The 27,905-nt window shown below is 30.7% G+C and overlaps 1 protein-coding gene across 1 annotated transcript in view; it reads right to left on the reverse strand.

Annotated features, from left to right (window-relative positions):
* LOC112596423 overlaps window positions 1-27,905 on the reverse strand; it is a 46,028-nt gene that overhangs the window by 12,089 nt on the left and 6,034 nt on the right. Inside the window, exons 2-3 of the mRNA XM_025342093.1 lie at window positions 16,500-16,845; window positions 12,267-13,086 (exon numbers count right to left, since the gene is read on the reverse strand). Coding sequence (XP_025197878.1) covers window positions 12,267-13,086; window positions 16,500-16,845 — 1,166 coding nt within the window. The remainder of the gene's footprint in view (window positions 1-12,266; window positions 13,087-16,499; window positions 16,846-27,905) is intronic.

Below are 27,905 nucleotides of genomic sequence, written 5' to 3' on the forward strand. Positions count from 1 at the left end.
ATAGAAGTGTGAACGTGCAACACACGGCCTGTGTTATTATTAAGACAAAAGTGCAATGTAATATGTATAATATGCTCTGCGCGCGCGTACAGGTAGGATTATTTAAGTTTCGTGTATATTAATATATTGTACCTACATAATAATATTATAAATATATGTGCGATATATGCGTGTGTCAGGTTTACGATCACAGGCAGTGTTCGTCGCCGTCGCAGTCACACCACTGCCACCGTCGACACAGACGTCACGAAAAGAAATAACAACAATAATAATAATAATAATAATAATAATAGTAATAATGAAAAGGCGCAGCGCTCATTATGATAAAACACCGATGACTTGTGACCCGTAAACGACCTTGCCCGCCGTCGACATGGTAGGCGGTTAACGGCGACCCGTAAGTGTGTGTGCGTGTGTGAGTGCGCACAGTGCATGCCCTCCCCTCGCCGCTGCAGCACTCGGTCGAGGACGGCGAATACAAATAGTGATAAATGAAAATAACATCTGTTGATCTAGTGTCTTATAATATCGTTTCACTATTATTTATGGCCCGCGCGCGCGCGCGCGCGCGAGAGACGGACAGGAGGAAGGAACAACCGGAGAAACGGTCGCGCCGGAACAAGTCTCCGGCGCGGAGGCTTTGACGGAGGGAACAACTCGATCTGGATTTATATACCGCACGAGAGTACCGACGGGTCACGAGAGGAGTCCGAGACTACTAATAATATCGTCGCGCTCGGTTTGGCCAAGTCGCAGAAAAGTTGCCGCGCTCGGGACCGCTTTCGGACGACCGTACTCGTCGTCGTTACCACTACGCATAGTAGTAATAATAATAATAATATTATGACATAAATATCATCGTGTCGGTGGATGACCCAAAACGCGTTTAACAAATTATTATTATTATTATTATTATATGTGAAACGACGCAATGAGACGGGACTCGGGCGGCGGCGCGTACGACGCTCCATTATATTTCATTAATTTGTGCGATCGAGCCGGACGGGCAAACCACACGCGCGTCACGGTTCGACGAAGAGTGCGATACACTATATACGGTCAAGACGGTTTTCGCGTGCGGAAAAAATAAATTAATATCGACTTTGCGCCGTGTGATTTGTGTGAAGGCTGAACTAGACGGAGGGCTGGGTGAGCGGCGACGAGGAGATAATATTTTCGAGTAATTCAATTTGAAGAGAACGATTTTTTTTTTTTTTTTACAAAGAACGAGTAAGACTGGTTCGTTCGGACCAGCAAGTGTCGATGTCAATATGAAAAAAAAATGTTATTTTCGTAAGCGACGTACTACACACGTCATACTATTATAATATGTTATAGTATACGTCACGTACCTATACGTATAATACTTATTATTTATACAAGATGATAATCTTATAAACAATAATTTCGTATAGGTAAATATATGTAGATTTCTGTTGCGTAAAAATTTTTTGATACTTTGAGTGATGACCAATGCCCCATAAAATATTTGTGCACATCATGTCCATGTGCAACTCACAAAACTTTAAATGCTTATAATGCTTATACTTTAGGTTATGCCCAAATTAACAACTGATTCAAAATTCGAGTATCATTCATCGAAATAATTAGAAATATGTGAAATTAAGTTAAAATTATCTTTTAACATTATATGGTTTCTAATTTTAAGGCAAAAATTTTTTTCAAAACAGACATATTTATTGAAAGCTACTGTCATATTATAACGAATAACGATAAAAGAATAATCTTGAAACTATATTATACACGGTTTTTCGAAAATATAATCTTCTGTACCGACTGTACCTACATTTAACGAAGCAGTCAATATCAATATTATAATATAGGTATGCGAGTATATTATTACTAATGTATTACATATATATACCAGTTTTAATATTCAATGTACAACTGTCATGTTGTTGGGTTTAAAATGTCCACTGCCGATTGCGAAAAAAAATAATACGAGACCGTTCGAGCTGTTAAAATATCCGACAGCTTCTTCGCTCCACGCTTTCCTAACAAGTCGTTAACCTAATTAACTTAGAAATTACATTACGGTGAGAAGGAAATATTTACTTTACCTACTATAAATATATTATAACACATAATTATACACACTAATCAACAGCTTTTACCTAAGCCATAAATACACGTACCTACCTATTTAATTATACATATATCATACTTAATAAAAAATACTATTTATTTTTTCTTTAATAGTTTCAAGTCGACTTAGCATATAAACATTATACATATAATACATCTATAGTTAAGTAAATTCAAAACAGACTATACCACGTAATTATAGACAGAATAATAAGCCACAATGTGGAATAAGTAAACATACTACTCAATTCTAGGTTAAAATTATAGGTAAAAAAATAAAACGCATCGATGGCTTTGTGTCCTAACGTCAATAATATATAATATATTATAAGTCCACTATTTTCTAAAATATATCACCATTAAGTGTACTATAGTACTGGCATAATTCCTCTTTGTTATTGAATTTAAATAAATATTTTATCTACCTACACTTATCGTTAAAATTTCAAATAATAAAATAAAATATTTAAAAATATTTATGCGCCAACCACTAACTAATAGAATAATCAATAATCAATAGCCATTAATATTCTGATTTTTTTTTCGAAAATGGCTAAACGCGCATAAAAGTACAAAATGGTCGACCTTAACACAGAATTAGATCGTGCCAAAAAGTCTGGCTGAGTTTTCAGCCACCACCGTTCACGACTAAAATTAATGTTTTTGGCTATTGCCAAATAGCGGTTGACCAGAAGCGCTGCAATGGCACAGGTGATGCGTGAATCATCGTCGAACGAACAGCCACAGCGATAGCTCACCACCACTACCACTACTCATCACAAAAAATAAACGATTAATCTGGTAAGGGGAATTATTCATATAAATAGAGGGCGTTCATAAAATTATTAATTGTTAGGTGTATTTTTTTGTAATAATGATATCCAAAAGTAAAAGCGACAATGCACAGCTAACTTTTTTCTTTACCTAATTTTTTATTGACATCGATATAAAGACCTCCCGGTCCTTTCCCGAGAGAAACCATTTAACAAAAGAACTCATCATTTTTACATATTTTCATTTTAGTTTTACTCAAAGTTTCATACCAATTATCTATATTATTATACCATTAAAAAGCTACAAATATGAACTGCCCTATTAAAATATATTATTATTACCTATAATGATACAAAATCGATGTATCGTCCATTGAATAAAGTAAATTGTGAATATAGATGAAATATTGAAACAATTATGAAATGAAAACATTTCGTGAAAGACAAAACGCATATGTATAATGTATATTATATAACATGCGTATATTATTATGACTTATAACAATAATATATTGTAATAGATCATCGGTTGACCCAATAAACATTGCCCGGATGAGATCATAATGATATTTATTTTAATACAGACGTCCGGATGATAATGTTATTAAATTACCACCCGTGGCGAGACTATGAGACTAGCGCGGCTCACGCATTGGTTTTTATACACATGTAAAATTGAAAAATCACTTTTTCACCGGACGGGCCGACGGCGGCATCCATCGAGTTACAAGACCGCGTGGTTACCATGGTACATAATATATGCGTAGTACTATATTAATTCATATACATATTATATACCATATACAGCAGACTCGATCGTTTTCTATGACTTAAGCGGACACCATTACGACAATATAATATGTATATTATATATATATACATACGATGATCACCAGTCGTGACCTGATATATATATATACCAATAATATGTACACATAATTTGCCCCGTACTCGATTCGTGTGTGTGCGTATATTTATATATACATGTAGACCACATTCGACATTCGTGTCCAATACGGAGTCTTTCTCTTGTATAATATTGTGCATTATATTTTAGTTCAGATTTCGCTCGACTTTAAGCCGCTCCCGTCACGCCGTGTTCCATCGACGACGAGGACTTATCTCCCTCCATTCCAAAAGGGTACAGATGACTGGAAGACCACCGCCGCACCAGCCACCGTCCATTAGTGCGTTCTAATCACGCGGAATATCTATGCGCGAGAAAATTGTCGGCGTAACGATTTAATTGAAACGTTTATATTATAGGGGGCGGTGGACGGCACGCGAGACCACCCGGTCACTGTTACTTATAAATTATATATTTATATATTACAGTAATCCTCGGTGCATACACACACTATGTATTATAATAACGCGCACGTGTGCATATGCACTTTCCCGGCACAAGTATTAATTTTAATTAGAACTCAAACTATTGTTGCATTATCGTGTTTTTTCGGCTTGTTAGATTTATTGCTAGGTGAACTATAAATAATAGTTAAATAACTTTACAGATGAGATAATATGTAAAAACTTCTTCTTGCATATAGCAATAATAATAGTATTTAAACTTTTAAGTATTGTTTAATACTATAGAGTATAGGTACATATATTCATGTAAATTGACTTTTAATGTAATGATTTTAATAAGTTACATTACATAAAATTTACCAAAATATCCATGTAAAAATAAGCGAATATGAGGATAAAAAAATAATAAGCTTGTTTTTTGTTTATGAAGCGCTTGGCTACATATATGTTTAGTATATTAAGGTTTAAGCCCTAATTATAATAATATTATTATGTAAAAGGTTATTCATCAATCAAATTAACTCTCATTTCTTGATTGATAACAAACTTGTTCAAATTCTTACTTTTGTGGTTTTAGAGCATATTAATTAACAATTATATTTAGAATTACTTAGAATTATTATGCCATTTTAGAAGTGTTCTATGGTGATATTACCTTTTTTTTTTTAAATATATCCATATCAAAATTCTAACGGGTAGTTTCTGAAGTATTTAAATATATAAAATAACGATAACAGTCCTTAAGTATTTATTATACTCGATAATTTATACAAGTAATAAGTTATTGATAGATTAATATCAATTTTTATGATTTTCAAATGATCCTAGCAAGTAGATATTATACATTTTAAACGTATATTATATCATATAGACCTATATTATTCTTGATATACAAAGTTAAATAACTAATTCAGAGTTCGAATTAAATGTGTATACACCAAAATTTTCAAAAGTCATCTGAATAACAATTTACAGGAAAAAAGGACAAATCTCAGTTAATAAAAAAGAAATTGCAACAAAACACTTAATAAATGGAATAAAAATCTTAATAATCAAAAAGATGATAAACTACTTTAAAAACACCAAAAATCATAATTTGAATGAATAATTTATTAAAAAAAAAAAAAATATGACATGCATACAAGATGAATTACTCTGAATACATTTATTGCTGATAATATTGTACACACCCAGTGTGGCAACCGACGAGTAAGGGCAACAGTGTTTTAGTATTGAATAAAAATAAATAAATCTGTTATTACTATTATAAATTATAATAATATACACAGATGACGACGAGATCGTGTCGTGTCGCCGACAAACTATATTATATTTTATTTATATATATATGATATTTTTACCCGCATAATTTAATATGTGTGCAGTGTGCGTGTCCTGCAGTGCGTATTGTATACACACATAAGTGTGTGTAATGTATATATATGGCATATAATGTTATAGGTCGCGGTGTGAGTCTGCTTTGTATAAGTTATACACGAGCACCGCCCACGAACACGTATACAGTCTGTTTTTTTCGCTTGTTTGTAAAAACTCCTCTCGCGGGATGCAAAACAATTATAATAATATATTGTATATGTAGATGCTGGCGTTATTGAAAAACACGACACCGGATACCAAACATTTATTTAACAACGATCAGTCCACAAAATTGCGTTGAAAAAATATTATGGATTACATTTTAAATTTTGCAGGACATTTCATAAATATAATATATGTAAAACGAAATTAATAGTCATGAATATCTTTGAACTCTTCTCATATTTCAAAAATATCTTAACTCAATGACAGTTTTTTATTTGTTCTATAATATTATATAACTATACAAAATTGTTAGGTAGCACAAATGCCACACAATATGCTACAGATGTATCGTAATCGAACTGTTTTTTTCATTATTACAATAGTTATTATAAAAAAATTAATTTATGGATATTTAGAAAATTTAACTTTAAATATAGTTTATAGAATTTGAGTGGGGAATATTAAAAACAATATATTAAGGGACAGATTATTTATACAGACACATTTTTTTTTTTTTTTTTTGTCAGTAAATCACAAATTTATTATTAACTATTATTCGTTTTAAAGCATAATAATGTAGTGTAACGTACTTTTCACATAAATAAAAATTAGATTAAAAATATAATATACTTAGAATACGAATTTGAATACTTTATTTCAAATGTATTTAAAATTGTTTTTAAATATTTTTCTATACTGCTTACACCTATTACCTATTTACCTATTAATTATGCGATATATCTATAAAAAAAATATCTATATCTATAATCATATAATATATTGATTAGGTACTACTATATAGTAGTATCAGGGTGTTGAAATCGTATTTAAAAAACTGTTCGCCAGACGACCGCACAATTATCGAAGAAAATAACTATCGGTATGTGATATAATGATATACATAAATAATAATAATATAATCGGTAGTAGGCCGTCATCGATGACCGCCCGTCGACTGGTCGGTCGGCAGAGAAGGACTCGCCGATAATATTTAAAGCGCACCTGTGTCTGATTGAGCCGTGTACATAATAATAATATTAAACTCATGGGATCGAACCATAATAACATAAAATATAATAATATGACGACCGTTTGAAGTGTTTACAACCGTTAGCGATTGGTAATTGGCAATTAATAATTTTGCACCTGGCCAATTGTAATATGGAATATTGGATTTATGACGCCCGGCAATTATCGTCGATCACGAACCTGGTCTCCCCGGTGTATAAGGCGCATATGAATGGGATACGATGATGAGCGAACGCGGCACACGCGCATTATAATATATATCTACTGCAACTAAAAAATAACCGACGGAGGTTAATATACATCCACGCTGGTATACCAGGTTAAACGTCATGATTTCCGAACGCATAATTTATAACGCGACTCAACATAATATATTATTATTACCATTACGTTTACTCTCGACTAAATAGCTCCACCGCGGTCTATCGATATATCGTCGTATCGACGGGCTGATACAAACATTTACCACGGGACGCGATAAAATTATAATACTAATATTTAAGTATGCAAAGAAAACTTGCACTTTATTACGACCGTTGCAGGTTTACAAAAATAAAAGTAAAGATTTTTTTGTTCCGAAATTGATGCTATAAAATTGGTTATCGGTTATCTTCGACGAAATAAAAGCTAGTAACTAACGATAATAACGCATATTTTAAATACAAATTTGCGTATTTAAGTGTCTCATTTAGAGTTAAGAAAAAAAAAGAATAACATTTTTAAATTATACACGGAGATTTTTGTTCTAAACACATGTTTCTGATGAATGCGAGTAAAAAATGTATTAATACTATACATTGTGCACTTTACACAATGAATCAATTCAATTTGCAATGTATTACTACAATTATCACAATATATCTTGATATAAAAATGTTCAAACATTTAAAGTGACGCAAATAGATTGTAAATATAGTTTGAAAAAATACGTATCAATATTTCATTTTGAAAGTAAAAAGTAGGTACTAAAATAATATGCTTCGATCATAAACAATATGATAATGAGTTTTATTACATTTAACGTCGGTTCATTAAATTTTTTATTAGTTTACTCATGTATATATTTGTGCCTGGGGTAGGTTATATTAGCTAACTACTATTAAAAGTGTCTTTTAAAATACCATGGTATTATAAAAACGTTTAACACCGATATTCATTATATACATAAAATAGCAATTTTGTATAAAAAAATTCTTATATTCTAACATAACTATACTCAGTAAATACGACCAAACGACTTTTATCATAAAAAAACCCGGTACATAGACTATGAGCATAATATTATACTTATATATAATATTTAAATCTTTAAATCACATCCAATAGTATTTTTGAATAAAGAAGTCTATACGATATAGTATAATATTACAGGGAAATTATTAAGTTATGTAAATAAACAAGAATACTGCATATTATATTCAAATTATGTGTATTAAATGTTATAGATTAGTTAAGTTATAAAACATTGTAAACTCGTAAATTTATTGCTTGTTATTGAAATTAAATTAATCAGAAATACCTTAAGATAATACGTATCTTAGTGTACGTATACTATGCAAACATAATGTTTACATTTAAATTATGTAAAATAATTTGTTTATTTATCACATGACTTCATTATTCACACCCCTATGCAATTACATTACAGCCTATAGGTACATATTACATAATATATTATACAATTATAAACATTATAAACATAAAGAAAAATGTTCATTGTCAATTAGGAGTATAGAAAATTTCTTATACATATTTATTATTTAGATATCATAATCACTATAAAAATATGTGTTTAATAAATTAGAACTGCACGAATACAAAAATTTTATTTTTCACTCGCATTCAAACAAAAAAACAAAATATTTTAAATTATGAATGAAAATGAGAACAATTGTTAAATCTGAAAGAATACGAAACTAGAAAAACAAATTACGCATTACTTATTCTGCTATTAAATTGTATATATTACTTGCCTAAAATCTAAATTTAAAAAAAAAAAAAAACTCTAGAATAATAAATACGCCAAATGTTACTCATCTATTTCAAGTTAAATTATACAAACGCCAAATATATTTCCTTTGTAAAATTAAATGCTAGTGATCCGTAACTGATGTGTTGGATACAAAATACTTAATGAATGCAATGATAATGTGTACTACATATTGTTGTCATCGTTCATCGGTTAGTTGAACAAGTTTCAATTGTAAGGAGTTTAGGTGATTTGAAGTGGATGGACAGACATAACGTATAATATTAAAAAACTTGGTCGTAGTGTTCTTCATAAACTCATTCCAAAATGAAAATTCGTTTATTGAAAAGAACTGTAATTATATTGTGATGGCGGTTCTTATAACAATAACTCACTATTCGTGCGCGCCAAAAATCTCCTATATGCAATTATTTACGTATAATATGACCTTTAGACAAAATAATAAAAGAAAACTTGAGAGAGACCTAATGAGTGAACGCACGTCACAAAATATAATCATAATACCATTATTATTATTCGTTGTCCGACTTAGGGATTTCACTGCGCCCATATCAAAAATACAGTGAGAGTATAATATATCATATTTTATACGCAGTGCAGAGTAGATGTGTTTACATGTATTATTGTTAGGTTTTCTCAATTCCAGAATAAATCGTGAAGAATTTTCGTGATAAACAGATAATATTATTATTTCGGCCCGAATCTGTCGATTCACTAAACACTCGTAAACAAATACCGTATATTTGCAGTTTCCAAAATATACTATAGGTACTTGTATACTTTACAGCGGATGCGTGTGCTGTCGTGTGTAAACATTTTCGCCATTTGTATTATAAAACTCGTTGGAAGTGAAATGCTCAATTATCAGTGTCTTGCACGGCTATATATTATAAACTGTAATTTATAAATAATCTGAGGGTCAGAAATACGCGTTATTGCTATTTTTTTCGTGACTTAAGAGTGTAACAAAAAACGCATATGAGTACTTCGCTGTGGATCATTAGGATTTGGTTTGAAAAATCATCGAAACTCAATCGAAATTCGAACGTGCAGACATTCCCAACATTCAATTCCTATTTTATTATTATACACATCAGTACATCCACTATAATAATATATACACATATAAACTATAAGTACTGTATACATGAATTATTGTTATAGGCCATAAACCAATTTGGGCTTTCTACGTATTAAAAATCTCATGAACGGGATTTAGTGATTGATGGGGTTTAAATAATGAAACAAGAACTAATATTATACTAATGAACATTTTAATGATTTCGAAATCGAGTGCAGCACCATACTATATTATATAAAACATAGATACTCGCCAAACATCACTAGCGAAAATGATTGAACCTACACAATCGTAAATCAATTGAAATGCTGATAGATTATTTTAGTCTGGAGTTTGCATATTTATTTAGAAAGCGAATAACAGAAATCTAATTCCAAACAAATTTGCAAAATTATAAATTTTAAACACATATTTTTGATTATTTTGGTTTATTTTTATAAATACGTGTAATAAGAATATGTATGCTTTCCATTTCATTTCATAACTTTTTTTATATTTTAATTAATTTATAAGTAAGAAAAGATGTTCTTCAATAAAATGAATAAACTATAACATTGTTATTTTTGACGTGATATTTTTTCTTCTTTTGGACGTTATTTCAAAAATTATTTATGTAAAAATAGGCTTAATAAAAATAGGTTTATACATTTCTTTAAATACTTATTATACTATTTTATTATTCTGATTTCATCGTATATATTATCAATTGTATATATTTAATTGCGTATTTTAATCTTTTAAAGTGCATAGTATTTTTTAGTTTTTTTGCAGTAACTTCTAAGCCCAGCTCAAATTGCATTTAAAAATGTCTGTATTAAAACTTTATTCTCAAAGTTGAATAGCCTTAGTATTAATAAATATTATTCGAAATCTATACACAGTACATAAGTAATAATAAGTACGTGGTTTAACGATAAAGTGTGAAAAAACGTTGTGATAAACAAAAATCGAATCGTCAAGCGTTACACGTATAAAAATGTTGTCATTGCATCCTTTTGTCTGGGGGATGGAGGAAAAGGAAAATATACAAATATATATTTTTTAAACTAGCTAATTTCCTCTTTCATTCATGTATATAATAAATTATATATATAAATCGACTGATATATATATGTCGACCTCGCGTTAGTTTAGCGTGTGACCTTTCACTTGTCCACGAGATGTGTATATGTGTATACGACAAATATGTGTGTGTATCTAGAGCAAACAGCGGACCTATCGGGGCACGAAAATCGACCGGCTGTCGTTTCGCAACGTTTACCTCTTAAGATATAAAAATAAAATATCGGTCGTGACGGTTTAATAAAGAGGAGAAAATAAAAAGTAAAGGTATATTATGTATACGCCTATAATATGGATCACGGTAGTTAAATCTTCATTTGCGATATGTCATGTCTTCAGACCCCCTGCTGATGTTACTGTTGCAGTGTTGATGGCTTTAGTGGTACATCGTGCTTCGTAACGCCTTTACGAAATTTTAATGTTGCACAACCATTGAATCTTCGGACAAGTCACGGCGCCCATATTAATAATAATAATAACAACACTGGAGTTTACTATTAGATATCTTCTTTGCCATCCATGGTCACATGTATATAAATTACATTCACTGTCCAATAGTGTTATAAGTCCATGACGATAGCGATACTTGAGTGTAGCACAATACTGTTTATGATTTCGCCCACATGCAATTTGTAAGTGATTGAACTGTGTAAGACAATATAATATCTGTAGTTTTCCCATACGAATTACCTATTATAGGTTTCTACTAGTTTACCATTTTATATGAATTGAGTGTGATACAACATAGATTCGAAAAAATTTTGAACGGTTATAGATGCTAAAGAAACGATTATTAAATGTAAATATTATTATTTTTACGAACCTATTTGGCGTAGGTTAAAATTCATCACATTTAATTAATTACCTTAAATGTAGTTATTTATAAATTATAACACATAACATACTATTGACGATCATAGAAATTTAGGTTTTATTACTACTTCATAGTTAAAATATAATTTTGACGAACCAAAGGTATTAATATCACTTTAATTATTAACGCTGATTTGTTTATACTCACTCACATACGAATTAACTAATCAATAATCACTAGTTGATAAATTCAATATAGGTACTTACAAATTTTACATATTAAAATAAAGTAAAGTTATACCATGCGATGGTTTAATTTATACGTAATATATCATACGACGGCTTATAAATTTAATTTGAACAGTAATTCTTAGCTGAATTTGATTCGTGTGCATATAATATTGCAATAATAGTTAAGTAGGTACACAATTAATGCGTAAATATTTTATGCGTTTTAAGTGTACCTAACGCGCGTACTAAATATTACTAAAATTAAAACTACTGCTACTATGCTTTAATGCATACAAATGTGTATTACCTATAATATAATACTACTAACCTGTGAATACTCAGCGCACAAGTCGATGGTGCCAACGAAATCACACACATCATCTACCGTCCATGAAGACACAGTCGACTTGTCGGCCACATTGGGGCAGATGTGTTTATCGGCGTTGGCGATGGAGGTGGCCGGTGGAGCGGAACAGGTCGAAGCACAAGGTAACGCCCGGCTGGGGGCGGCCTGATGACACGGCGACTGTTTCGACGACGCTTTTGACGGTTTCGGCGACACGCTGCCTAGTCGCTTGTTGTTGCCGCCACCGCCATTGCAAGTCAGCGCGACTTTTTCCCGAGACTTTTGCAACGCCAGACCAAACGCCGGAATATTGAGGAACGTTTCGGCAAACGATCCAGCAGCCGCCGCAGCGCTCTCCCAGTGGCCGGTCGCAGGCGGATGACCTTTGCGTGATTTTTTGCACGGGCTCGATGACGACGAAAGGTCAAGCGGGTTCTGTTCGGACGAAGAAGCCGCGGACGCCGAGCCGATGTTGTGTGGGTGCAGAGGATTGGACGACGACGACGAGGTAGAGCAGGGCCGCTTGGTGCCGCCGCCGGTCTTGCCGCTCATAAACGCGTCGAATTGTGAAGACCGGACCATGGACAGTAGCGCCTGCGTGGACGACATGTCCATCATGGGCGGGAACATGGGCACGTTGGTCCCAGGTATGGTGGGAGTCGCGAACGGGAATCCCGGGTTCAGCAGACTTCCGTCGCAGCTGTTGTCTTTGGTTGTCGCAGCTGCGGCAGCTGCCGCTGCTGCAGCGGCAGTAGCAGCAGACAGTATGCCCAGGTTCAGACCGTTCCGCGAAGGCATGTACCTGTACCGAAAGGGGGACAGATAAATTCAATGCACATTTAAAACCTTGTTATTAAAATAATATTATGTATTATAGATATCTATAACTTAACCTAAAAAAATACCTTCTGTGTATCATAGGACGGCATAGGTATGTATACTATTTTCAATCATCATTAAATTAATCGATTGATAATATTAAAAAAATTAAGTAAATTGTGTGCGAGAACCACTAAATTGAAATGTTGAAACCAGTATCAAGTATGAAATGTATGAGGATTTAAATTAGTTGAAGATATTTAAAGATGAAGAACCAATATTTGATAAATAAATTATTATAATAGGATGAGAAAAAATTTTTCAATTTAAATTTGTAAAAAATAATAATTAAACGAATAATAAATAATATTATCAGGTGAAAACTTCACCTCCACAAGTATAGTGGTAACTTCAAATTAAAATTATGTTTCGATAGCAAATTATGCCCCAGCTGTAGCCTGGATTGACGCTATTGTACTATTATAGATCGACCAATCAGCAAACATAAAATCGGATGCCTTACCAAGAAGTGAGAGTTATAGATATATAATATATCTATTACCACACTATATAATATTATATGGATTCTGCGCATATTAATTGAAAAGCTTAATTAATAAAATAAATACGGAAACGTTAATAAAGGTTACTATTTAAATTTCATGACGTTTTAAAGACAGTATATTATTAAGTGCTGTTGTGATCTGGAAATTCACGGATAGAGTGACGAAGAAAAATCGATGTGCGTCGTTGACCTAAATAATAATAATATTTAAGTCGTATCACTATGGCAGAAAATAGCTAAACGACCGGCGAGAAATGTTGCATTCCAACGTTTTCGTACAACACTCAAGACTACGATAAAATATATACATACCTAACACATACGCTATATTAAAATAAGCTTATTTTAACGCATGTCATACATAAATGTGCACTTTGCATTATAGTCATGTAGAACAATATTTGATGCCTGGGACTGATAAAAATAAATCAGCACCTTTAACTGTAAACAGTCTTTTCCGCATTCATTTTCAATTTTAAAATTTTTTTTTTTTATAATTTTATTATATCTATAAAACACTATAGTAGTATATTATTATTAAAAATCCTTGAAAATACTATTGATAATAAAAATTTAAAAAATTTAATGGATATTAAAATACTTTAAAATCCTATTTTACTAGCCTTTTTATTTAAAGAAATTATTTCATTATAATCATCGAAAAAATTGATTTGTCGTGCACATAATTTGTTTTGTTAAGTTAAGTAATAATACTTGACATACGTATTTAGTAATTACGAGTGTACAAAACGATATTCAAAAAACCATTAACTTTAAAATGAATATATAATACTATTATTTTTTTTCTTAGTTTATTCTATAACCCTCTTATAAAATGAACCTCATTTCCTATACAAGTGGATCCAACAACACTGCATATGTTTGCCAGAGTATTATTCTTAATACGATTATCGTTAATACTGGCCCGGCGATTGCTGCTAAGATGCTAAGTACCTATATAATAATATTATAAATGCAGTGAGCTTATACACTATTTGGCGCGCGCGCACACAATGATTACAAGGCGCTGCGAGTTGGATCGTGTACGCAATAATAATAATAATAATAATATAGTCCTGTTAATCGTCTGAATGAAGAAAAAAACGCTCAGCTTATTTCGTGAGAATTGCCACCGCGCGTTGTAGTCGGTCGCTTTTTAAAACGAACGCGTTTTTTTTACTGAAAGAAAGCGTATGCGAGAGACGGTATGATAGTAATTATTTCGTCAATAATAGTTGTATACGAGCAGATCGTGACAGTAATTTTGATTATTTCACTTTATGCTTTTAATGAAAGTCCGCCGTATCGCCACACTCTTATTATTACTATTATCATTATTTTCGCGTCATAACTACCTACAACCAAGTGACAACGAATTCTGAGAAAACAATAAAAAAAATTTACGAGTTTACCTATACATTTTTTATGTACAATGATTGGGAAGGGAGAAGGTTCATACGGAAATTTGTATTTTTTTGGATATTTCCGGACACAAACTAAAAACGGCTAGTGTCAGTAGTGACATCGTTAAAATACAACTCAACAGCTACATATTTCTACAATACTAATAATACTACAAACCACCTCAACTGTAGACCGTAAACATATCATATGTGTATGTATTGCAGCTTACTGTAGTACAATAGTGACTATTGTATGATAAGTGTCTAACATCCCCCACCCATGAGTTGATTTCCAATAATTATTATATTGATCCTTGATTCTATAATATTGCAAATATTTACACTGTTTAATTAGGGTATTAAATAAAAATTATAATATTGAAGTTATCAAACATGATATAAACATTATCTTTCGGGTTTAAATCGTGTAGCTCTATAAAAATATGTAGTGCACACATTATGTTAATTAAATTCCTTCGAACAGGTTAAGTATATGTATTATACGATAAAAAACTAAAACGATCTCGTAAAGACTTCACACGATAATATCTTCTGTAATATGATAACGAGTAGTGATATTATTCCGCATTAATTAATCTATCGCGTATTACGCAATTTAAACTGCACATAATATTATGTATGTATGTATGCATGTAGGTTTTATAGAGGAAAACAATGAGATCGTAATAAATATAAACGTGAACTGTAGTGTAGGAAAAAATATTACGGACATTATAAATCGTGTTAAAAGGAAAAATTGCGCAAAATAATACGCTTATCCTAAATGTTCATCAAAATCATTTGATCGTAAATATTAATTTAATTACCATGCAGCTCGTGACGTTTTTTAGCTATTGTTACGACTTGTCTACAGGTTAATATAGTTGGGCGGCTATTCCGCGGAATGAATATCGTCTATTAATTTTAATGTCTGATTGTTTGACTTCGTCGTTTCTATATTGTACCGTGTAATTACGATATCGGTTAAGTATTTTGTTTTTCTATAACAGTAGTCAAATCATTATTAGAAAACAACAACATGTAACACTGCAAGGTCTTTAATACGTACATACGAATTTTGATCCCAGATAAATCAATCGGTGGAGTTTCGACGTGTAATCGCTACTAGATGCTATATAATTGCCACCAACGACTATTATCAATAAATTCAGAACGTCACTATATCGTTATTGGAATCAAACGAAAGACAATATCATACGACTAATAAAAACGCCGAGAACCCACTTGTACAGACATAATAATATACTCGTACGACGACGGCAGTGCCGATATAAAATATGTTTTTCGAAATACTTATACGAGTGCATTCCGATACGAGTCTGCGACGATTCGATATAGCCGAGAACCGTAATAAAAACGTGCGTACGATATCGTTTTGCAAGTATATACGGGTAAAACACTACTCACTCGCTGGGATTGGCATTCTGATACTTGGCGGCCAGACTTCGTATGAGGTCGCTGCAGTTTCGGTTGGGCGCGGGACTAGACACGCGGTCCGCCGCGGCCGAAATGCCGGGCGGCGTGCCGGGGTAGCACGACGAAGACGGCGTGCCGCTACGCGACGATGCCGAGTCACCGCCCGCCGCAACCACGGGGCTCAGGCGTTCCGTTTTCACGTCGGCCGCGGTCGCCACTCTGTTGTTATTGGCGCTGGTCGTGTTGTTGTTATTCACTGGGTGCTCGATCTGCATACCGACCCCCGAACGTCGGCTCTTCGACAAACCAAACAAGTCGATGTCTCTTTTGATGTCCACTGCGGGAAACAAACGAAATCAGAAACGTTATTAAAACCTTTAAGATATTTTTTTTTATTTTTTTTTTTTGTTATTCTTCGGTGTTAGTGACTTCTGCACCGTATATTTTTGAAACGTTTTGGACAAGTTATCAGCGATTGCATGCCAGTAAAACAATACAGACTGTCATTATCGCTATATTCGTGATGTCATCGATTTCAATAATTATTGTATTACATCTCCATAATGTATAATTAATTATTATTTTAGGCATTTTTTTTTCAGGTTATATAGAACATAAGTACCTACATATCTCTGAACAGTACTAATTATAATACAATCGTTTAGATCATAACTATATTTACAATCCTCGTGCGATTTATACGCATACACGTCCAATTCTCATACCGAATCGAACGAAGATTCAGATTATTATTGTAATAAAAGTGTTATTATGTGATTGTATGGAAAATTCGTTTAAATCTTTAAATTATTAAGTGGCTAGTACCGCGGTTAATCGTGATTAATAACGGTTATTAACAGTATAGATAACCGTGGGTCAGATTAAATTCAACCTACGTATCTAAAGTTCATCGATGCAACGACATTTCGTAACAAGCCATATATACATTATTTTACTCGCTGAATACTTCTGTATCATTCCTTATAATTTGTATTCCTATTAAATCATATTAAAACATAAAAATATTACAGCATAAAATTAATTTGTATCATCAACATTTGACATTTAAGAGGAGATAATTAATAACGAAAATATGTGCTGATATCACTAATGAAATTGACATATGCCTGCAAGGTACTTTTGTTGTAATTTTCTGTGGTAACGCTTATGTTACTGCGATTATTGCAAGTTAGTCGTTTTGAAAAAAAAAAACGTCATCTACTAGATTCTAATAATACTTTTTATAGTCAACTGTTTTAAATACGTACAAATTGTTTTTTAAGTACGCTCTACCTTTTAAAGCTAAAATTATACATTTATCATGTTCTATTTTATATAATACACCATTCGTTTGAAAATCGCAGAAGAACGCCTAACACTACTTTTTTAACCAGATTATTACTTTTAATAATATAAGTAAATTGAGTAAACGACATATTATATTTAAATTTTACAAATTAATCTGAAAACTACCATTATACACTAAGTTAATATCTTATCAATTGGATTATACTGCAAATTGATCTACGTGTACACTCACTTTGCTCACATTATAAAAGAAACATAATATATGCAATAATATTAAATCCTAATTGATTCCAGAAAACAATTGAACTCGCAAATAAACTCTCAAGACTTGTTCGCTTGGAATCTTTCATATTTCACACCACTATAATTACCATTACGCGGATGACAATGATTTGAAACAGTTGATCGAAAATCGAATGGTATGACGGACGATGTGGAAAAAAAACTGTCACCGACGACGTTTTCTCCAGACTTACTGACCGACGACAGAAATTATCCACTCGCGAGTATCACATTGCGGTGGACCGCAATCACCAATATATGTATACGACGTAGGTATACTATATTAAACTATACATCCATACGCAGTTATGCGTTACTTGTGGGTGGATATAGCAACAATATTATCTATAGATCAGTCTTACAAAAATTATGGCTGTTGACCATTTATTCATTGTCCACTATTCATAATGATTCATTTATAATCTACCAACGGATAATGATATATACAAGTATTATAACGTATACACTATACGGTAAACTCACAATAATAACTACGATATTTTCCATCACCTCGGTCGGTTAGTCAGTGAAAAGTCTTAAGTGCTGTGCAGTTCGATGACATTAGTACATCACTACGAAACGAGTCTTATTGTACAGTGTACATTGCACACGTATAAATACAAGAATTATCGCTTCCCATCTGACGATACATATCCATCCCATTTCCCGATAATTGCAAGACCATCAATCATTAATGTTTTTTATCAGCTCGTATTAAATTGTATGAAAATCGTTTGTTATAGATAATTGTAGTCTCTCGCAGTATACATACACATCCAAGCTGAGAGTCAAAATTGATTAAATGGCCACACGAAATTGAATTTAATATATTATATGCAGGGTGTAATATGGAAACTGTTGCAATGAGTGTGCTAAGGAACATTCAGCGTTCCTATATAAATGGCTGCAGCATATTAGTTCCATCCAAAACATAAAAATTGTGATAAATGATGTAACAGTTGTATCCAATAAAAAGGTCATATAAAAGCGTAATATTTTTATATATTCCTTTTATTTAAGTTAATTGATATTCGCTACTTCACATAAAAATTCATTTTCATCTCATTTTTAAATAAAATTATTATTAATATAATGTTAACGTATCATTGATTTTTTTCTCTTCAATCTATGCGCACATTATAAGTTGTTGTCTATCAGAGTCAATCTTATATTATAAGAATTAATATTAAAATGAATTTACCTATTTTAGACCTTAAAGTAAAGAAAATTATCTGTGTTTTTCTACTGTATTTCAATATTTCTGTGATATAAGAACATTTTTAAATTTTAATATATATTGTTATTTATAACTTACATAAAAATTGAAATAAATATCATAAAAACCAACCAAGTAATATGAATAGTATTTTTAACTTAAAGTTAGATAGTATGTAAATTCACTCTAATTAATTAGCATTAGCTAACAACATAAGATCTGTTGAATGAAAATTTGCTGTCATGGATCGGAAGGAATAAAATAATGCGCTGCCGTCCTTTGAACAAGGAGAAGATAATTTATTTTTATGTGAAGTATACTATAAGACTTAAACCGAGAGTGACAACAGTGAACAGTGTATTACGCCCGATTTTTAAGAGGCTTTAGATAGAAATATTAAATGATTACTATTAAACAATAACCCATAAAACCATAGATCACAAATATTTTAAATGAAAAATACTGATAAATATACAAATATCAAGGACGCCTTTACAAAATATCATAATAAATGTTTGTTAGATTTAAGGAGAAAATAATGATACGAACACTACATTAAGCACTTAGTTCAATCTTACACTAACGCTGAATCTGGAATTGGGAGGTCAGTCTTTTCAACTTCACTTAATATTTATATAGGTATACATGGCAAATGCGATCGATTCAAATTTTGAACTAAGTGTTTGTAAATTTTTTTTTTCAATCAAGAATCTACACATGCTATATGAAAATAAATCGCTGTTAATACACCTAAATATATAATAATAATATATTATATTATATTTTCAACAATGAAAACAGAGTAGCGACGACGATAGCACCAACCGTAAGTACATATTAATATTGACACGCACGTCATATAACATTTTTCTGTGCGAAGAAGTCTCATTCGTTCGTATTGTTATTATTATTATAATCTTAGACGATTCGTTACACGTGATTATTATCCCACATATTATTATACACGCAGAAGGCGCATACCACGACCGTCTGTATACTTTTTTACGTTTTTTTGGCACCCGTTGACCGTATATTACCACACACACACACATACGTAACTATTAACTATACAAGTAATACAAGCGCGTGCGTGCGTAAAAAAATAACGCCGCAAAATAATCCGCCCACGCCGTTTAATTTTTCCACGCTTATTTCGCAGCTCATGGCCAATTGGACACCGGCCATTATTATATATTTTAGTATTATTTGCCCTCGCCGCTTTGCAGAGTCCTGTCGTTGTAGGCCTACACAAATAATGGTATACACTATACATTATTATTATCGTATGAATCTAGATACGCGTATATATTATTATTAAAACACGAGAAGCGTGCGAATCCGACAAATTCGACGCAAGAAGTAAAAACCGGAAAGTTTCACGTTATAATATGTACCAAACTACCAACACACTAAACATTGTACAAGCTATAAAAAAAATGTTATATTATTATAACACGAGCCTGTTAGTTATATATACTCGATACTCGTATGTATATATAATATATATATATATATATATATATAAGATATAAAATATATTATTATGTTATATTTCGTTTTGCTGTGGTGACGTAGTACGACATATCAATTATCAACAATATACTATTTTTAAAAACAATTACTAATAACACATAATAATAACAACAAATAATAATATAACGGCAATAATATTAGTTTAGTACATACTACATACTACATTCCATCAAGTGCCAACTGCAGAATAATATAATAAAATACTGTGGTAGATAAAATAATATGTCTGGGTGCTATTTTCAATCACATCCGATGCATTATTTTATTGTTGTAATATTTCAATCTTATAAACTTTGAGTAAAACCTTTACACACACGAGCAACTAACCAAATCGCTTCTGTTTCATATTCAAATATTCGCGTTTATGAAATACCACGAACATCGATAAGTTATTATATTATTAAAAGTCTAAATCATTAGGCATCGACGTCATGATACCAACACAGACAGAATTTGAACCAACATCTGTTGGTACCGTTGATCGTTATACAAGGTTAAGAGTTGTGCAGCAAAAACATTTTATTCTTCCAAGTAATTACTTGAAAACTACCCAAGGGCCAAGACTTAGACGCGGTCGATAATACGGGACATCAATAATAATATTATTATCGTTTGTATAAAAATATGGTATTTGGTTATGACTTATGAGTGTTATGACGATTCAATGAATCCATTAACAATGATCAAAGATATTCGTGCGTGTGTGAGTAGAAGTAAACGCGTTATAAATCCAGAAATAACACGACCGACGCGGAACCCGATTCATCTACACTTATATTTTATCCGCCCAAGTCAGAAAATAAACAGTAGCCACGTAACGCCTATTATGATGATGTTGTTATTATAAGGATCCAGACAATTTCACCGATTGTCATATTATTCCACTGTGGGTAGATAATAATGTTCTATGCTTGCAGCAATAAAGAGATTGAAATATAATATTACAATACGAACTATACGATATGAATAAGTGTACAATCAATTCAATGCATAATAATTTTATTCCATATAATATACGTGCTGCGACTTCACAGCATAATATCACACGCGGATCTACTGCAACCCACAACCGTAATCTTATAATGTAGATGTGTAAGTGTAACATATATTATATTATCCTTTCGAAACGGAAATGTTATATCGTACACCATTTATAGCCGTACGGCGTACACAATAATAATATAACACAATACGAAGATGTCGAAGACACGATACCCGGTATGTGTATACCATTCCCATCTACGTGATGACTGATGAGCAATAAAACAAAATTGAACTTTTAACGTCTGATCGACTGTAAAAATTGTACACCCGTTACTAAATTTGAAGAGCAGAAAACTTGAACTTACGTGATAATATGATATTATTTTTATAAAATAGTATCAAACGAATAAATTAAAGCGTTTATTGTTAAATTTTTTTATACTACTTTTACAATTTATTATTGTAGTTTATAAATTACAGTTATTAAACTATTGTAATAATTGTCTTCTTAAAACTCCATTGGTAAATTCTAAATATAAACCCAGCGACATATTAAAATTTTTATTTTGCTACCACGACGTATCACTTGTAGCCGTAGACCACATTATTACTATCATGCATTTGTATGAAATAAGACGACTACAGATATTATTATTGTACGCGATTGAAAATCTTATTTATTATTACAATAGGTAATAATAGTCAAATGTCTTTCTTACGTATAATACTCTTATTTTATAGGACCACGCAATAATTTACATTCGCCCATACGCAACAGTTAGGTAAAGTGGGGGGGTGGGGGGTATCGGGTACGGCGTTTAAGAAACAAAAATGTTCAGTTTTCATTTTTGTTACACTACGGTCCACAACACGCTAAATATTACATAGCAATCGTCATTAATTTTAACGAATAGCTGCCGGATAGTTTCTATGTAATTTTGTGCCTGGGAAATTAGCGTCACGAAAAAGACGTGTTGACTGCCACATAAATATCCTACGTGATTACGCTGCGCTTGAACTATGACACGCTAATAAGCGCAATCAATTATTGAACGGGCCGCGGTCGACAATGTCAGGAGCGGGGAACGTGTATACATCGTTGCGGCTCGAGAGCTCAAAGAACACACACGCCATATTGTAATGTGTTCCAAGGAGAACGTTCTAGTATCTAGAGTCTCGGAAGAAAAAGAATACCGCCTTTTATACTTACGGCGAGCTCGTGCATAAAATATATATTTTATAAATAACTGTTAACGGTAAAGACCTGACAAGAGGTTTTTCCACAGGCGGCCGGGCGGGTCGCATTGGTTTTATTAATTATTATTATTACTATGTTCTATTATTGTTTTATTCCGAAAAATGAAACCGACGTGAAACGACGTCCAACCAACGTCGAAACCACACGAACGCACAGCACAGTACGTTAGCTTCCATAAAGCTAATAAATACTAAATAGTAATACAATATAGTAATCAAACTAATAAATTAAAATATGTACTTGGTGTATAGGTACAACACATTAGGAAATTATATAAAAATAAAATATCAATATATTATAGTGAGCACTACAAACGCGTTTTAAACTTGTCACCCGATATACATAAATAGCGCGAATAAAAATATCGCTTTTGGCATGTTTGTTTTTAGTTTTACTAGAAAATGCAAAAATTTGCTTAAATTATTACTATTATTATTACGAGTATATAAATATAATTACACGAAACACGTTTATATGAAATAGTTAGTATTGAATGTTTAAGTATTATATTACTGTTTTAACTTTCTAAATATTGAATTTCCAGAAATCTAACTTTTAAAATGAAAATCGTATATAAGTTCTTTCTCGTAAGAATTTATATTAATTATTATAACTGGCTTCTGTGCACATGTATTTATACAACAAATTATAGATCAAACATTTATTAGTCATCTAATAATAGCAGGCTTACAAGTTACAATTACTTCAGCATAATATTAATTAAATACAGTTATGGTTTGGACGAAAAAGAGAACGTTTATAAATTATTAACCAATAAAATATGAATTATTATAGTAGGGCATTATTTGTAAAATTTGTTTACAATTAAAAAAAAAAAAGTTATTAAATAATAAAAAAAAAAATCAAGCTAAAATCTTAAAAATTAAATTCTAAATAATATTATACTTTTAAGTTAAACATATAAATTATTTTCGATTGTGACAATTTTATATTATAGGTACCTACTTAATCAGTTTACTAATGGACCGGACCTCTAGCTTTTTAGTGATATTTCTTAATTTTTCTGCAGAAAAAAAATTGATCAAATAAATGTTTTTTTTTTTAATTTAAATATATGTATTATACATATTATGTACTTTTTTGACGATGATCTTAATTATACATATACTGTCTTATTATCAGGTATATTTTTATTAAACATTTAATGACATTGACGTGGAAGCGAAAAGAGAAAAATTATAGTATGAAATACAAACAAAATTATCAATAATATTCTTCTTTTCTTTTGGAATTGACGGATGACGAGTTAGTACCGAAAATATCTGTGAGATTTATATTTTACATACAAAAATCGTTTTATACAAGCTCCTAGATCAGCACTTTAAAACTACTACAGTATGAATTGTAATGTATATAATTATTTCATATGTATTATTAATAGTTGTGTTTTACAAATTTTTTTTTAAATAAATAATAAGCAACGTTCGACGACCACAAAAAATGAGTTACTTCAAATTAACACCTCACATTAATAAAAAAAAGGACACACTGGTTATCTATCTTCTATCGAGTAATCACTTAATAGTTTCTTGTAGTCACATATTACATAACAATAAAAATATTGTTCTCTGCCTTACCTCATAGGATAGATGTCAAGCTGTTGAAGGAAGGGAAATTGACGACAAAAAGAGAGATTATCTTGGAAGAGCAAATATCTTCAACTAAACTTCCTACAGCACTTGGGTCAGCTAGACAGTATCATCCTTTCGTCGACGCATGGGTACCGTCCATTTTAATGATAACTATCGATATCAAAGCACTGAATCAACAAAGACTAGATATTTTCTAATGAAAGCTTTAATCATTTTATTTAAATTACCTATATATCTATCACAACACAAAGATACGGTTATAAAATATTTTATAAGATAGTTTGCTCATTTCTTAAATACATGGTTGTAAGAACTTTTTAAACACTTAGAATAACGATTCTGGAAATGTGTTTCCGCAAAATTCTCCAAGGATCTATGAGTTTTGCGAATTGTTTATCAACACAAATCAACATCTGAATTTAATTAAAATAAAATAATATTTAGTTTATTAATTGTATTATTAATAAACTCTTATATTTAGTTTTATAGTCAAAAATGATATTCAAAAATTAATTTAACTTTTGATATGTTTTATTTTTTTAATCATTAAATAAAATATTAAAAAAAAAAAATTAAATACTTATTCGTTCATACTTCATTGTTTATGAGTTATGTATATTTTATGAATATTCCTAATTTTTTTATGAGTTTTGTAGATATTTTTAAGCAATTTAATGGCTCCTGAACAAAACAGTTTGAGAACCACTGATTTAAAAGAAGATAATTGTGTAATATTATCCGATCATATTCTCCGGTACTTATTAGTTACAAGATTCATTCAATAATATTATAACTTGTATTATTTTTGTAATTTATTTTTACGTTATAACAGTGTTATAATTATATGTAACCAGGAAATACAAATACATAGATACACAAATCATAAAAATTATCATTAAAACCATTAATTCCACTTTGCAAACATTTGTGTTATATAGAACATAGATACACCTACCTAGGATTTTTATATAAATATAAGTTTACTCTTTTATACATCATTTACTGCTGCAATTTTAAATATAATATTACAAAAAAATCAACACATACCTACGTATCATTTGTATAACAATGACGTATGCAAAATGTTATCAATATTGTCAATATTTTTTTTTTGTATAATTGAATAGCCGAATAAAATTTTTGATTGTTTTATTAGTAATATTTTAATAGTTAAATATTATAAAATATTTTGACATAAATAACCTTACCTTGACCTAACTGTTAGTATGATCTAGAGAATTCATTAACCATAAAAAGTCAACTTTTTCGTCGAATACACATTAAGTCGAAAATTCTACGAAAGACATTCATATGCATATTATTTTCTCGGGCTTTGGAATCACAAAAATAAATCAACAAATAATTGAAACATTAAACAAAAATATATGAATCGAAATTAAATGAGTTCCACGATAACATAATATAATAATTATAACAACGTTCCGGGTCAGTAAAAAGTGTTAAATGTCACACGACCTTCATTCAGCTTCTAAAGTCTAAGAAACATAATATCATATCGTGTTAAGTTACATAACAACATTCGTTTATTATTATTTTTGTTAAAATTGACTATTCGACCTCAATGGTTAACTCGTATCCGTTGACCCCTGGTCAACAATGTGTGCACTAATATGTACATACTTCACACAACCATATTATATTATATTATATTATACCATTGTTTTGGCCCGGCCCCAAACACCTGTGTCCGGAATATAATATCGTCATAATGAGACGAGAAAAGGTTAGGCTAGAAAAAAAATTAATTAAAATTATGGGAAAAAAATACGTATGTAGGTCTCCACATATGTACGTACAATATGAATTAGTCACACCTACATATGTATGATCGCGTAATCAGAGAGCGTAGCAATAAATCAATAATATATATGATATATAATATATATTCATATTACCTACAATAAACAAGTACTTCGACGGTATACCAAATGTGGTTCGCATCCAAATAGCTACCATGTTAAGTGGAATGCAATACTTCGTCATTCACAGTGTATACCTACACTGAAGAACGAGCTGAAGAGGTTATAGGCGCAGAATGAGAAAAAAACGTTCTGATTTCAAGCTCTTGTTTTCAAATAGTTTCACGTCTGTTGTCAATGAACCGCTACTAATACACTTTCACAAATTTACCATTACTCTTCAATTAAATAATAAAAAATATCATCGATTTTGAAAAAAACCGATTAAAAAATATCTATCGTTAAAAATTTGACATTTTTTTTTCTGAAATGATAAATTATTGTTTCCAATATATTTTATAAGTTTATATCATCAATGTATTATACGATTTTAAATTGAATATCCTGCATATTGGTTTTCATTTCTAATTCTATAAAAATATCTATTCAAAATTTCATGTTCTCCTACTTTTTTTTATGACTATTATTATAGAACTACTAACATTGAATTATTATTTTATGACCCTGTAATCTAAAATTTAAATATTAAATAAATTATTACATATAAAATTTCTTTCATGAACTAAACATAAATAAACATTTCTTTACATCTGTTTTTTCTTTTAATTTATAAAAAAGTTGTTTATATTTTGTTTAACTACTAAATAATGTTTACGTTAGAATTTGAATATTAGTATTTATATTAGCATCTTAATGTTTAATAGGTACGTTAATATTTTATTTTATATCATAATGTACCTTAGATTAATTTGTCAAACTAATTTTAATTAAAAATAATTATCAACATTAATATAAAACGTGTATACATTTATTTATTTTATTATTAACAGTTAAAATACTTCGAACTTTTTGAAAAATGATGGTTAAATGCATAAAATAGTAACCACGCCTTATCTGATTATCGCAAATTGAAAATGTTTTTCTTATTATTTCATCGTTATTTGACGATGATTTGTACTATTTATTAAATTTCTTATTACACTTTAAATATAAAAATTACTTGATTACTCTCATGTTACATTTCGTTAACTTTTAAGTTTTGGAGAAACTTAAGATTATTACCTAACTATCAAGGAAAACAACAAATCGTATTTTTAGACTACAGACAAATATTTCACAAACTATTTTATGAGCATTATAGTTTTGGTCTAATTTTCTTAAATTGTAAATATATATTATATTGTTATTTAAAATATTTTAATAAGTCAAGATGCAAATGTTCAAGATTATCTTAACTCAATCATGTTAATTAATTAATAGATA

Source organism: Melanaphis sacchari, unplaced genomic scaffold (assembly GCF_002803265.2).
Source record: "Melanaphis sacchari strain LSU unplaced genomic scaffold, SCAv2.0 Contig31_pilon_pilon, whole genome shotgun sequence".
In the NCBI taxonomy this organism is placed as follows: Eukaryota; Metazoa; Arthropoda; class Insecta; order Hemiptera; family Aphididae; genus Melanaphis; species Melanaphis sacchari.